Source organism: Glycine soja, chromosome 15 (genome assembly GCF_004193775.1).
Source record: "Glycine soja cultivar W05 chromosome 15, ASM419377v2, whole genome shotgun sequence".
NCBI classification, from domain to species: domain Eukaryota; kingdom Viridiplantae; phylum Streptophyta; class Magnoliopsida; order Fabales; family Fabaceae; genus Glycine; species Glycine soja.
This window is the reverse complement of record NC_041016.1, coordinates 21,906,950-21,922,872: the sequence shown is the minus strand read 5'-3', so window position 1 is coordinate 21,922,872 and position 15,923 is coordinate 21,906,950. Positions and strand designations below refer to the sequence as shown.

Sequence of the window (15,923 nt, the reverse complement as noted above, 5' to 3'; positions counted from 1 at the left end):
TTGCGATCCTCGAACAAATGTTGTGCTGAAAACATTGAATGACATGTGCTTGTATGATGACTTTGAAAATTATTGGTGTGATAACTAAGGATTATAAAATCCCTGAGGGGGGGGGGGGGAGCAAATGAACTCAATTCATGAGTGCGTTTGTAGAAACTAGAATTCACTCTAGTATTAATAAAGATTTATTGTGATAAACAATGAATAAAGACTTAACAAGAGTGTGAATGTAATAAATCAATTGAACTTTAGATGCCTTTGCACATTGGAGTACATTATTATGAAGTGGACTTAAAATGGACCTTAAGTCCTTTGCTTGGAGAACATATATTATGATAAATCCCACATAATCTTAAGAGAAGAAAGACTAGTATAAGACTTGATAAAACTCATTTATTTAATGAGCTCAATTTTCAACTCATGTTTAACTCATTTAGTTCATGAATCAAGTTCAATAAATCAATCATCAAATTAAGTCTTGAACTAATTTCATATTTCTTGAGTTTATTGCCAGCTTTAATGGAACTAGCGTAGCCACCAAGATTAATGATAGGGATAGTAATATGGGACTGCAAGAAGTAAGGGGTTTGCAAGAAGCAAAAAGCATGAGACCCAAAAGGCAGGCAACAACACGTGGCTAGCTATGACACATGCTGCATGCATCGCACGTACATGAAGTGTGTAGTAGGATTCGTATCTTTCTGGTAGTGCCTTTGTAGTGGTGAATAAGGGAATATCATTATGTTAGGATATTCCCTGGATTTGTGTATTTTCTTGTTATTGCTGTCGGGAACTTGTCCCTTAGCAGCCTTTATATAGTGTAAGAAGCGCTCTGCAATGCTATGCTGGAAATATATCAGAAAGGTTCTTCCCTTAGTTTTCTCTCTCGCTCTCTCTCCCTCTTCTTCTATGGAGGTTCCTAGCCCTCAAAGCTAGGTTATTTGCGTCCCGTGCTTGGTTCCTAACATTGGTGCTTTCATTGAGAGTCCATGGCTGCCTTCCATGGTTGTCATACCACCCTCCACTACCTCAACCCATGCCACTCACCATACGAAGCTCCCATGGCTGCCTACCACCACCCACACTACTCGTCATACGGAGCCTCCATGGATGCGCTCCACAACTGCAAGACCACCCTCCACTACCCCCCACAACACCACCTTGAATTTTCGTCCACCACCGAGGACCGCCTTAGCCAAACTTACCCTCAGCCAACACAACCTCGCCGCTTCCATCGACACCTTGGCCACCACCATCGACAACCTTCTTCAGCGACTGCCTTGCAATCCCACTCCACATTTTTCATCTTCCTTTCTGGCACAGACTCCGCCGCCGCCTCCGCTGTTCAAGCCAACTCCATCACCCACGCGCACCGCATTCACGACCGTGCCACCTCCGTCAGCCACGACACCTCCGCCGCCACCTCCGCCACCACTTCCGCCTTTGGTACCCATACAGTCGCAACCCACAACTTGGTCGGACCCGCTTCCTAGGCCTGTTCTTCATCTGTCCGATCTCGTTCGCCCCACCATGCCCTTCACCAAGCTCTTTAGCAGAGTTCCTCCTCGTGGGACTGCCATGGCCGGATACACGCTTCCAGCAATGACCGTTGCATTCTGCACAATTGCTAAACCAGGTGCAATTCCCCGGAATAAACCTTGGGATCCCGATATTATTTTTTTGAAGTAATGGTTTGAAGCCCCAACACCTTGAGGACAAGGTGTTTTTAATGAGGGCAGGAATGATAGGGATAGTAATATGAGACTGCAGGAAGTAAGGGGTTTGCAAGAAGCAAAAAGCATGAGACCCAAAAGGGAGGCAACAATACGTGGCTAGCTATGACACATGCTGCATGCATCACACGTACATGAAGTATGTAGTAGGAGTCGTATCTTTCTGGTAATGCCTTTGTAGTGGTGAATAAGGGAATATCATTCTGCTAGAATATTCCCTGGATTTGTGTATTTTCTTGTTATTACTGTCGGGAACTTGTCCCTTAGCAACCTTTATATAGTGTAAGAAGCGCTTCTGCAATGCTATGCTGGAAATATATCAGAAAGGTTCTTTCCTTAGTTTTCTTTCTCGCTCTCTCTCCCTCTTCTTCTATGGAGGTTCCTAGCCCTCGAAGCTAGATTGTTCGCGTCCCGTGCTTGGTTCCTAACAATTGCCATTGGTTAAGATGACATTGTTTTCATCAGATTTGAGCATGTATCCTCTCCACCTTATAGACAAAATGATGACCTCAATGACAAAATGGCGGTGTAACCCTTTCATCGAGCCAAGCTTGCCATTGCCATCTTTATGTTATTTGAGTTGCTCACCTTTTTTTAGGTTTTTTCAACATTTGATTTGATACAATTGCAATAAATTAGGGTTTTCCGACATGTGAGGTTTTTTAAGACGGTGAGAGGTGGAGAATGCACCATTGTGGATAGTCTAGTGTAATAGACGTGGAATATACCTATTAACAAGAGATTAATCCAAAAGCTAATTTACAATCCATAATCAGCCACCTAAAACCTGCACCCGATTTATAAAGATAATGACCCACGGCCTCAATTACAGATACTGTTCATATCGGATTGATGAACCTTTTCAGCTTTTCCTAAGCAATATATGTAGTTGAGTACGTAGAATATGATGCTAGACCGAAAACCTATCTGAACTTTTTTTTTTTTGAAGTGCTAAACTAATCTGTTTGACTTAGACTCATGTGACCTTTATACCCTTTTTCTTTTGGATACCTTTTGGAAATAGCAAGATAGGACAAACAATGGTTCGTGGGACATCATCCCATGCATTTTAACTAAAAAAAATATAATACCAAATATATAAAATAAAAATGAAGTAAAATAAATTGCAAGAAATGAAAAAGTTGGCTAGAAAGTAAAAAATAAGGGCCACCCTCCGGCGTGGCAAAGGAGACATAACATGCAGAAACTAGGGATTATTAAAACCACATGCACTCCCTTAGCTAATAAGTAACATGGATAAGCATGCCACTGCCAGCATGCATAAAAATATTATTATTATTATAAAGAAATTAAAAGAAATTGCTAGCAAAATTGGTCTGTTATTGTTCAAGCTTGGTTGGCCAATGCAAAGGCAATAATAATATTACTACTACCTTCCATCGAGTAGTCAGGTGATAAAGTAATACTTTATAATGCTGCTTTTCCTGCGTGACGCCAAAAGGTTGAAAAGGAAAATTCCACTGCCCAACATTTCAAATAATCTAATGACTAATGATAAGTATTAGATGTATCTTACATTCTAAGATATGGCCTATAACACTCGTTGCTGCCTCAGAATTCCACTTATCAAAATGACAAAACGAAAGGCTGTTATTAAGAGAAAAAATATAGAATTTAATTTGTGATTTTAATTTTGATATATCATTAATGCAAACTGTCAACTAATTAAATAATATACTAAATTTATGATTGATTGATACCGTAAAAATTAACAAAATTTTATTAAATCCTTAAATTAATTTGTTTTTAAATTTTTTTGTTACATAAATTAGTATATAAAATTATATTAGAAGCAATAGTAAATAGACACTTACAATAACTCAAGAAACGTGCTTTATATATTACTCAACATTGTATATTCATGCTTAAGTATATGATTCTGATTTCTGAATGACTAAGGAAAAATAGTTCTACCAGCTATATTATTTATAATGGTGAAATTATAATCAAATAATTACTCAATCTCTTGATTATAGGATAATATAATCTAATATAAAATAAAAATAAAAATAGTAACTAATAATAAAGGAAAGATATAAAACAGATTTGATAATAAGGGATGATATAATATAGATTTGTACGTATCTCAACATTCATGTTAGTATCATGTTAACAACATTTAACACATTTACCTTATACCAAATAAAAAACATTTGACTTGCTAAGAATTTGAAAATACAAAATATTTTATACAAAATACAGTATTTATAAAATTAATTTAAGAGCAATGCTGATTTATTTTAAAATTCTTTATAAAATTGTAACAAAAACAATTGATTGTTAAAATAAATTGAAATATACAATTTTATTTATAAAAGTAATTTTTGTATTGATTTAATATGTAAAATCTTGTATATGCATAAATTAATCCTTGAAATTAAGTATATGACGACTAAATTCTAGTAAAAAGTAAAAACTATATTCCTTTCTCAATGAAAATGAAATTCTTTTCAAGCGCTATATAATTAAGTATATCTCTTCTTCCTGACATTCTAAAAAAAAATCAATTATAATATCTAGAATTGTTTCCTTGTCTATAGTTCTATTCTTCTATAGTACGTATTTTATTAGTTTATTATTATTATGAATAATTAATAAAAATTAATTATCATCACTGTGAAAACCAAACCAGTGTCCCAACCCAAGCAAGCAAGAGGTATGCGTCAGTCTATGAAGTCCAATAAAGCTCTTATGAAAAGTGCTCTCTCTCTCTCTCTCTGCTACCACCCTCACTCCTCTCTCTTCTTTCCCTTAGTAGTTAGTAGCAAAGCAAAACTTCTCTAGTACGGTGCATCGCGCTCTACTTCTACCATCACATGCTCAACAAGTTCGTGATCTTACTCTTATCAACAACACACCCATCCTTCCACGCAGGGAACTTCAGCCACGTGCTCCTCTCATAGGTATTACTGTAACTGCTATTCTTCTCTCTCTCTGCGATGGTCTTTGTGCCACTCTTCTTATTTCTTTGGATGCTTCCCTTCTCTCTCTCTCGGGTTTCGAGCTCCCTCTCTCTCTTTGTTCTCTAAAGACCGAACAAAATGGCCTTCAGAGGAAGAAGATTCACCTTTCTGTCTTCACATTTTGCCATACCCAAATGCCCCCCTCTCTCTCTATGCGGTGAGTTCCAATTCGCAATGCGTTTGTTTCTTCTTGCTTGCGTGTTGCTGCAGTCTCCTCTGCTCCAGACACCTTCTCTGTCAGAACAACCATTGTTTATTTTATTTTATTTTTCTATTTTCGATATTTTCTCCCAATATTTTAGTATCCCTTCCTAAATTCTCTTGGAATATCTATTTTTTTTTGTGTTTGGACCTTTTTCCTTTTTTTTTCCACTGTTGAATTTCGTCATGGCAATAGTTTACATTGTGCTTTTCTTGCAATACTCGCCGGAGACAGTATTGCACATACTTTTCTACAGATTCTGGGTTAGTTATAGGTGTTTTGACAAATCGTGCAAGAAATACTTTGGAAAAATTAATGAAGCTGGGAGTTAAATAAGTTAGGTCGTGTTTGTTTTATTTTTTTTATATATTTTTGGTTCTGGTCAGAGACCTCGTGATGCCCGACTGCCATTGGTCTAAGAAATTTTTGCACACAGAAAGAATAAAAAATGAATTCTCCTACTAAATAAATGGTTCCTCCACATGTGAAGGCAGAGAGCCTTACACCAACACCACTGTGTTAACCCTATTGTGTGTGGCTATGGTTGACAACTGTGAAATATTTCTAATTGTTTTTTTTTTTTCTGTGTGTGTGTGTGCGAGCCGTGTTTATGTCCCTCTTGTAGCTTAATAAATATGTTTATTTGCTTTTGTATTGTAGTTGACAATTTTTTGTTATTGAAAAATTGGACGCTGTGAAGACTATTGAAGTAGTGAAATCTATTGATTGAGCATACCAACTAAGTTCTTGGCAATACAAAGATTGTTACATAGTTATTTTGAAGAAAAAAATAATATAGAAATTCCATTAAGAGATTTTTTGGACACCTTTTGTGACTTGTGAGGTTTGTATATTCCAATTTCCAAAATGGGGTGTGTTTTGTCAAGTATTGATGAGGATGAGAACATTCGCAAGTGCAAGGAAAGGAAGAGGGCGATTAAGCAGTTGGTGAAGATTAGAGGGGAGTTTTCTGATTCCCTATTAGCTTATTTGAAAGCATTGAGGAACACTGGTGCTACCCTTAGGCAATTCACTGAGTCTGATTCGATTGAGTTTGAAACTGCCTCTAATGGCATTGCTGAGCCGGCTTCTCCATCTCATCATCTGCTTGCATCCCCTCTGCGGCCGCCACCACGGCCTCCTTTTCTTGCTGACAAGAATACGGTGAACGAAGATGAAATACTAGAGAATGCCGACAGCAATGTGCCTCCGCTGCTAATTGACTCAAGTTTGAGCTCGATAGGGCTGTTTCGAAGCACTGATAGAAGAGAAATAGTAGAATCAATAGAGGAGGATAATTGGGAAGAAACCAAAACAGAATTTGAGGATGAAGAAGCAGAAGCAGAAGCTGCTGCAATTGCTGAAAGATTGCGTAGGGGAAAACAAAAGTTGATTGAACCAGTTGACGAAAATTCCTCTGCTATGAGTTTGTACAGAAAAGAAACTACAGCTATGCCTGTGGCGGTTGGTAGAAGTGGGAAAACATTGGAGGCTATAGGTAAAGAGCTGGATGATCATTTCCTGAAAGCATCTGGATGTATAAAGGAAATTGCTGTTATTTTAGATATCAGTGGAGGAGATACACTTCTACGGCAGAATTCTGGGCATCTTGATAGTAAGGCTTCATACTATGTACCATTGATTATGTGTTGTTATTGCCTTATTGGTTGGCCCTTACCTTTTGGCTCCTGTCTTTTCGTTTTGGTACTTTGTGGTTTGATTTGATATTCATATTTTTAATAATGCATCTTTTAATACTTTGGAAGTTTTTAGATAGTTAGATCCTTATATTACTAGGACAATTGTATGTAACAAGAACTTAGGAAGTTCTTAGATTACTAGAACAATTGATAAGGGTGCAGTTTTATAAATGGTAACTTAGAAGGTTATCACATTTTAAGTGATTGCAGAATATGTGGGTCAACTTGTGTGTCAGTTGAATTAACATGTCCCATAACCACTGTTGCCTGTGAATAATTGATTGGCTAACATGGAAACTATGCTTATTTTTTTCTTAATTTTTCTGAATTACATCCATCAAATAACTGTCAAACTTCTACATTTTGATTCTCGTGATATACCATGTTTTGTGGCTGGTTTATTGTACTTAACATTTGTTTTAGACATCATTCATTCCCTATGTGGTGTGGGTGGTGACATATTTTTTACTGTGGCTATGTTATTTGTAGGGAAGAGAGGCAATTCTGCAAAGGTCTTCAGTGTACTATCATGGAGTAGGTATTCAAAATCACCCCCATCCACCAAAGATGGTGCTGAATTTTCTGGTCGTAGTGAACCATGCAAGCCTGGAGCTCATTGTGCCACACTTAAAAAATTATATGCAGCAGAGAAGAAACTTTTCAAGGCATTAAAGGTAAGCTAATAAATCTAGCTATCTGACTTTGTAGACAGGAAATTAGAAAGTTGCCAATTTAGTGTGGCCCATGTATTATGAGTCTGTATAAGGGACAAACAGCCAATTAATGCAAAAGATATCTACTGAAAGAAAGATCGGGAATAGAACTACAAGGCATATACAGGGGAAGGTATTGAATATTGTTAGTTAGGATGAGGGAATTAATTGGAGTCAGTCTTTAGTTAGAATTAGTCATACTGACATCCATTCATTCTTTTGTGGCTTAGTAATCAAGAGGAAGAATATAAATGCAGACAATGAAACTATAGTCTTTGCCTATAGTTAAACTGCCATATATTGCACCAAATTATAAAATTTATTTCAAATTTATCTTGATCATTATATATTTTTCTTTTATCTGAAAGGAAATCTTTGATTTTGGATTTCAAATCTTTTTGCATGAATGTCCGTCATTTCTCATTGTTCAAATGTCATATAATGTAGGAGGAGGGAATTGTTGCATTGGAGTTTGACAGGAAGTCCATGTTATTGCGTAAACAAGAGGATGAGAATCTTGACGTGGTCAAGATTGACAAAACTCGATCAAGTGTTGATAAGTTGGAGTCCGATTTAATAAGCCTAAGGCAGTGCATTAGTGACACAACTTCATCAATTTTGGAAATGATAGATGAGGAGCTTTTACCCCAGCTGGTTGCATTAACTGCAGGGTATATTTCTCAGAATTTGATGCAATAGACATTTTCCAACTTAATGATTTTGCTAATATCAATCTAAGTTTCACAATAATGTTTTCTCTTATCTTAGTAAGATGTTTGAAGAAATATATTCCCTTTGTCTCATTTATTTTGTCACTTTTTGAATATTTTTGTCTCAAATTATTTGTCACTTTAGAATATCAATAAAGTATTAGTTACTTTTTTTTTTTAATTCTTAGAATGTGGGTTTGGTGGGCCTAACTCAACCCCAAAAGTTAGCTTATAGGGTGAGGGTTGCCCCTCACTTGTATACTTTATCTTGGTCTTATCTCTAGTCGATGTTGGACTTGGTTTTTTCTCAATGCACTCTCACGCCCAACAATTTTGGGCTTGATGTGTAGATAATATGGTGGGTGGTCCCGTTTAATGGATCTAGGATAGACTTAGATACTATTTTAGAATGTGGGTTAATATGGTGGGTGGCTTGTTTAATGGATTTAGAATAGGCTCTGATATCATCTTAGAATGTGGGTTTGGGCCTAACTCAACCCCAAAAGCTAGCTCAAAGGATGAGGGTTGCCCCCTGCTTATATACTATATCTTGACACTATATCTAAGACTAATAATACCCTCAAAAAATAAATGCCCAAACCCACATTCTAAGACTAATAATACCCTCAAAAAATAAATACAGTATTAGATGTATAGCTGTGATTGTACAATGTAGTTAATAAATGTATTTTAGTTAGATTATTAGATTATTTTATTATGAGAATTGGTATAATCAATTATTTTCTTAAGATGTGTGCATTACCTTAAACGACAAATAAAATGAGACGTAATAGAGTAGCAAGAAATAGAGTGTTTTGTATCTCATTCAGTTTCGTTCTTAAAGGTACCATTTTGCCATTACTATCATGTTATGGATCTGTCATTGATTGTCTGTCCATATTACTGTTTCTCAATTGGTGTAAATCCAGATGTTTGAGTAACTAGTTACATATGGCTGCAAAATCTTTAATCTTTAATGATAATAAGGAAAACAGTTCCTCTTTGATTAAAATAAATAAAAAAACTAGAAGAAAAGAACTAAAATTGATAATGTAAGTAATCAAGGAATGCAAGATTAATAATGATAGTTAAAATAAGAGAGAGAGGGGAGGTTCAAAATATTCCTTGTTGAATTTACCTGATAAAAAACAAAATGTCTATTCTCATTTTCTCTTGCCCTATGGTGAAGGTCTTCTAAATACATATTGAGTAACTTATGTGGCAGATATTGAAAACAATTAAACAGTGTAATAATTAGAACTGAAATCATGGCATGGGTTGGGTTTTGCTTTAACATCTTGATTGTTTTGTAGGTTGACACAAATGTGGAGGACAATGCATGAGTCCCATAAAGCCCAAGCACTCATCTCCCAGCATTTGAGTAACCTCAGTGATAATCATAACATGATACTAAATTCGGAATATCATCACCAGGCTACTATTCAATTTGAGACTGAGGCTTCTTATTGGTATAATAGCTTTTGCAAACTTGTAAAATTTCAACGGGAGTATGTGAGGACCCTCTATGAGTGGATTAAGCTTGCTGAAAGCCTCAAGGATAGTAATGAATGTAGCAATCATTCTTCTATTCTTGCCATTTGTGATCAGTGGGAGCGTGGGCTTAATGAGTCACCTGACAAGGTACTTTTGATCAAAATTTGATGTCAATCTTGTTTCCTTGGGCTTTGTTTATTCTTGACAGGTATAAGACAGTGTTTATTGTAATGTTGTGTGTTGTGTATGACCACACGGCTTTTATTTATAATGAGTAAATAAGATTAATATTGATTAGATAGCATCAATCTAATAATGAGTAATAATGACTAAATTACTAATTACTATCTAATCATAATAACATTATAATATCTAATCTTAACAACAGGAAAAGTAGAAACCCTTTAGTCAGAACTGTTTCACTATTCTCATTCATGTCTTTCTTCTCAGCACCCAAAAAAATCTCAATATGTTAGTTTTCAAAATTCAGACTATCGTAACTGCTTTGTTTTGTCTGCAATGCTTCCTTCATAATAGTTCTGTTCTTGTTGTTTTCACCCATTGTAACACTACTGGCCTTGCCTCTGCATTTCCAAGGGACTCAATTTTTACTTTTCTTAGTAGAGCAGAAGAAAAACGAGCATAGTCCAATCACCAAGTACTTGTGCTTGGCTTCAGGCCAGTATTTGCTAGTCTTGTCTGTCTAATGTAACTTCAAACTCTAGACCATATGGTTGTAGAGGCTCTGGTAATGTGGTACAGATATCATGTCAAGAACTATATGTTGCATAAATGCTCATGAATGTTTTTTATATCTAGCAATTTCTTTGCCCAAAAACTTTGATTTCAAAATATAAGCTGCTTGCTTGCATTATGGACGTTTTCGAAAGTCAATCTGCAATATTGAATGACTTGTTTGAATTTGAATAAGCACTGTCTTTTCTTTATAATGCAAATTGTGTCAAGAATTTTATGAGTGGTTTGTCTTGTAACTAGTAAGACTTACAAATGTGCATGCACTCTGGTGTGGTTACAGGAGACCTCTGAAGCAATAAAAAGCCTTGTGTCATGCATCCGTTCCATAACTGGCCAACAGATTCAGGAAGATAACATTCTGAAAAGGTTAGAAAAACTCGATAGGAAATTCCAAAAATGCTTGAACTCCTTGGCTGAGATGCAGCAAAGAATTGATGGAGATATGGCTGATACAAGCCCCAGGCATCCAATACATCTTAAGAAAACTGAAACCGAAGCCCTTAAGAAGCAAGTGGAAAGTGCGAAAGCAAATTATTTGGATGCTGTTCAGTATAGTAGGGCCATGACCCTAGATCACCTCCAAAAGACACTTCCCCCTCTCTTCCAGTCACTGATGGAGTTTTCAAATGCTTCAGCTCAGGCTATTGAGGCTATCAATACCACAGGAAAGCCAGTAGAGTAGAGTGCAGGACATTGCATCACATCTTTTTTTCTATTGCCTGGTGCTTTGGATGGTATGAGCACAAAATATATGTATTGTAAATTGTGTTCTTGACAGTTTGTAAACTGAAACAAAATTGTGTTCTTGACAGTTTGTAAACTGAAACAAAATTGTGTTGAGCCATTTTTGTATGGTATCAAAATTATATACACTTCTGTATATCCCTTCCAAGCAACCAAGTACTGAATTTTTTAAATGGGGGCTGAAGCCTGATGGCTAGCAAATGTAAGAAAGAAAAAAGAAAAGTTCTCGTTGGATAGGATGTTTAGAAATCTAATGGTTGTGTGAAGAGCAAACGAGGGGCAAGGACGGTTCTAAATATTTAAGTATGATTTGAAAATTATCATATTATTGAGACTGGCTGGTACTTCTGCACAATTAATATTAGCAAATAAGCATTCTCTATTTGGGATTAATTATAATTAAATTTTTGTCTAAGTCAATTTTAATATATCAAGTTGGCTTAAATATGTTTTTTTTTCTTGATATATATCTGTTTTTGACATTTGGTTCCTAATAAATTTTTCTTTCGAATCGAGTTTCTAATATTTTAAAAGTTTTGTTCGAGGCCTCTGTTATTAATTGGAATCTGTTAATTGCTTACGTGACCGTTAATCGAACATGTTAGCATGCGACATGTGGTGTCACGTGCTTACGTGGATTTTTTTTAAAAGGTAATACGACGTTGTTTGGATTTAGGTTTTTTTTCCGTCAATCCAAAGAACTCATCCTCTTCCAAATCCTACTCTAATTCGTTGCAAACCAGCGAAGAAGATTCCAAAACAGTTCATGTGAAACTGATGCTAGAGTGCGTTGTCATCTTAGCTTCACGAACACACGAGTCCCATGCTTTGGTCTTAAAAGTAAAGGCTCCACCACCACCACCTCCTTTGCAGAGCAATGTGGTGCTGTCACTGCACGCGCCATTAGATTTGGTGACTTTGCTGGACGTAGGTGGAAACATGACCAGCCCGAAGGTTGACATGCTGAAGTGCGCGATGTGTTTAGTTTGAAGTTGGACAAGCGGTTGTCGCGGACAAGGTAGCAGTTGCCATTAAGGACCTTGATCACGATGTAGTTGATGCGGTTCTCGAGGCCGAGGAGAAGGTTGCGAAGGCCGACATTGACATCAATGGCGACGATGGAGAAGCCGAGGCGGGCAAGGGAGAGGCCGATGTTGGCAGTGGTAGTGGTCTTGCCCACGCTGCCCTTGCTGGAGGTGATGACGGCGACACGCGGGGTGAAGTCGGAGAGCTCGGGCTTGCAGTTCCACTAAAGGAGGGCGGATGGGGGTTTGGGTTTTTTGGGGGTTAGGGTTTTAGAGGGGAGAATAGGGGTGGAGGAGGAATGTGGAGTTGGGAGCGGTGGTGGCACTGGGGAGAAAGTGGAGAGAGGGCATTGGGAATGAGAGAGAGAGAGGCAGAAGAAGAAGAAGAAGATGAATGATGAAGAAAAAACATAGTGGTTGAGTCATTGAGTGACCACTGGAAGTAAGAAATGGAAGGAGAGAAGGTTGATTCTTTCGGTTTGAGGTTTGCTTTTTCTTTTAACTTAAATCCAAAACACATCGTATTACTTTTTAAGAATTAAAAAAAAATTCCATGTAAGCACGTGACACCACACATCACATGTCAACGTGTCTGATTAACGACCACATAAGCAGATAACGGATCCCAACTAACAATTGGAACCTTAGACAAAACTTTTAAAATATTAGAGACTTGATTCGAAAGAAAAAATTTATTAGGGACTAGATGCCAAAAACGGGTATATAGCAGGGACCAAAATCATATTTAAGCCTATCAAGTTTGAAGTTTTTATCCCAGCAAATTATATAAATTCTGGTTTGGGTTGTGAGATCTAATAATTGTTTTAGGCAATGATAATCAGTATGCCATTAGTTATTACTTCCCGCACTTCATAATCCTACACCCCCTTAATTTTTATAATAAACTAAAGACCCACATTACCCTTCTTTATTCCCCATTGCCCATTGGAAAGTGAATATATATCATCCTAGACTAGATCTAGAGTACAGAGGAAACTTGGCTTGTGTCTTCTCAAATACTTGTTCTGCAATAATAGCACTACTACGGTCAGAATGTCCTAGTCTCAAGCTTGGCGTACTGCTTTGTCATAATTTTGGATTGGCTAGCTTCCAAATCATTATCCATAAATTATGAGATGAATTTGATGAGCTCATGGTGAATTTCTCGTAGTTGTTATGATTCTCATTAATGAATGTCACGAACGAAGATTTAGAAATATTAATAGCTAATGGGGAGATTTGTTTCTCATTTATAGGAGATATAAAGATAGTGGTTGGGATTGAAGAAGATATAATTCTCGAGAAGATATTGAAGGAGAGATAGAACACTAACAAGGTTTTAAGCAGTCAAAAAAGTTTAAAGTTTAATTGATTTGTTTTTTTTTTTACCCTTTTGAGCTTTTGACTTGTGATGAGAGAAACTTAAGATCTCTCTTTTGTCTTTCCCTTTTTAGCCAATTATAAGTCAACTCTTTTGGAGAAAACATATGTCTTCTAAAGAGAGTTGCTTTGGCCTTGTTGCACAAGAACAAAAAGGAAAAGATACTTTTGAAGCTTAAAAGGTTAGAACTCAATTCACCACATCCGGTGACAACGAAGAGAGAGAAAGAGAGAAATGGTTGTCAGATTTTCTCAAACTTCAAAAGCATCAATATGATTCTGGTTGTTTTATTTCTTCAAAAATTTTACAAAATTTTTCCTATTACCTTATGATATTTAGATGGTCTCATGGACCTATGAAGCTATATTATGCTTCTGATATGAACTCGACTAATTCTACTAACTCTAATTAAACTTTACTTCCTACCTGGAAGTTTTTCTATGGCTTTTTTGAGTTTGCACTTTATCTAATTAGATTAGAACTTCTCTGGTTCTATCTTTCTTCAAGAGCTTCCTGACTCTTGATTATCTTATTCATTTTGAAGGCTTTTCCTTGTCCTTTTGGACTTTATTTTAGCAAAGTTTCTCACTTTTGACAATTGCTCTGCCTTCATCTTGGAAGTTACACTCTTGGTGACAACCTATTGTTGAATACACATTTCCCTAGTTTTAATTATGACAACCCATTAGAAATGCAAATTTTAAGGAAAATGAGATTGTGTGATGACTAACGAGGGGCAAGGATCATCATCAAAGTCAAGATATTCATCATTCTTATGTAGACTATGATGCAATTTCATTGTGATGCATAGATAATGCATGATCTTGACTTCAATACATCATTTGATGTAGTCTTTGATCGAGAATTTTTATTTTAGTTTATTTGACTTCTCTTTAACTCTTATTTTCTCACCTTAACTTAGTTTTGGTCTTAGGCAAATAATTGAACTTAATTGATAATTGTTGCTTATTTTTGGATTTTTGTGCTTAATGGATCTATCTGTCTTGTGCAAGACGTATGGGATGCTAAAGAACTCCAAATGGAGCATGTGAGTAGTCCCTAGAAAGCAAAGGAAAAGAGATACAATTTTGTCAGAAATAAGATTGGGCCAATTCTGTTGTTTTGAGAGTCATATTAGGCTTGGAAGTCAGAGTCTTTGCACTTGAATTTTAGGCTAGGAAATTAGGCTTTGTTTTGTATAATTAGTTTAATTAGATAGATTAGTTGAGTCTTATCAAGGTCCATCCTTTCCTTCTGACCAGTCACTATATATATTAGTGTAGTTAGTTAGTTACTTTATTTTGTACAAAAATAGAATTTAGAATTTTGTAGTGCAAGTTTTAGGATCAAAATTTTTTCTCTCAATTGTTCTTCATTTTTCTTCCTCTCTTCATCTTTGTTCTTCTCCTTTCTTGCACGATTTTTTTTGCTCTTTCGCACTAATGATAATCATGGGAGGCTAAACAATCAATCAATCCAAGAATCCAGTTCAAGTAAGGCTGAACTTGAGTTTTGGTCTAGTATTTTAATTCTATGTGAATGTTCATCTTCTTCTTCAATCCTATTTTTGATTCTTATGATTATGAATGTGCTTAGGATTGAAAATGAATTAGGTTATGGATTCATTTCCTAATTTTGAATTTAATCACATATTTTGGATGGTATTTCAATCTGATTTGTCATTTCAACGAATTTAAGGATTAATTCGATTGAACTACCTCTAATGACATTGACTGAACTTTTACAATATGATCATTATCTGTAGAACTGTGATCATTCAAAATGTTTGGTTTGGTGAATTGGATTGATGCTTTTGAATCTATTTCATTACCTATTTCATAAACTCTATCAGTTTCTACATTTTATGCATTTTTGTTTGTGTTTCTGCAATTTTTGTTTATTGTCTACAAACTGTTTGTTGAAATTCCCCCTATTATTTGTAAGTGGATTGAAGTCGGAACCAAATGGAATTGTATCTCTGAGTCAACCTAGGTTATTCTTGTACTACAAAATTAATCCTAGTTTTATTTGTTTTGAAACGATTCGACAATCATTATCATACATCTCAAAATCTATCTTGTCTTGATTCTAGTCTATTATCATAGTATCATTTTGATGTTCTCATTCTTAGAGTCCTTACTTACACCATTCTAATGTTGACATTGGTACAACTTCATTCTGATGTTGTATGCTCATTGTAGCCTTTGATAAATTTTATATGTAAAGCCTTCTTGATGTCTTTGCAACTTAGTAAGGTTGAGATCTTAAGAGGCAAGCACTAACTTCATAACACAAATGGCTTCTTTGAAATATTCGTAAGCTTCTAACTTGAAAGGTTGAGACATCACTTCTGAACTTGTTATGAACTCATCAAAACTCTTGCTATGCTTTATTCATTGTAAATCTTTCATTGTATCATTTGAAGATCTTTCATAGCTTTCCTGCATATGATGTTTTGCTTTGAGATAGTTCTCTAATGTA

At 35.9% G+C, this 15,923-nt stretch overlaps 1 protein-coding gene across 2 annotated transcripts; it reads left to right on the top strand.

The window, feature by feature from the left end:
- The first annotated feature begins 4,393 nt into the window (after positions 1-4,393).
- LOC114388217 (nitrate regulatory gene2 protein) lies at positions 4,394-11,174 on the top strand. 2 transcript variants are annotated; one of them, XM_028348582.1, is made up of 6 exons: positions 4,394-4,657; positions 5,580-6,534; positions 7,109-7,293; positions 7,780-8,003; positions 9,356-9,683; positions 10,573-11,174. In XM_028348582.1, exons 2-6 carry the CDS (start codon positions 5,787-5,789, stop codon positions 10,972-10,974), a joined length of 1,887 nt encoding a protein of 628 aa, XP_028204383.1. In that variant the 5' UTR covers positions 4,394-4,657; positions 5,580-5,786; the 3' UTR covers positions 10,975-11,174. The 2 variants fall into 2 exon arrangements, with proteins under 2 accessions (XP_028204383.1, XP_028204384.1); XM_028348583.1 differs by having other exon boundaries at positions 4,394-4,874.
- The last annotated feature ends 4,749 nt before the right edge of the window (positions 11,175-15,923 follow it).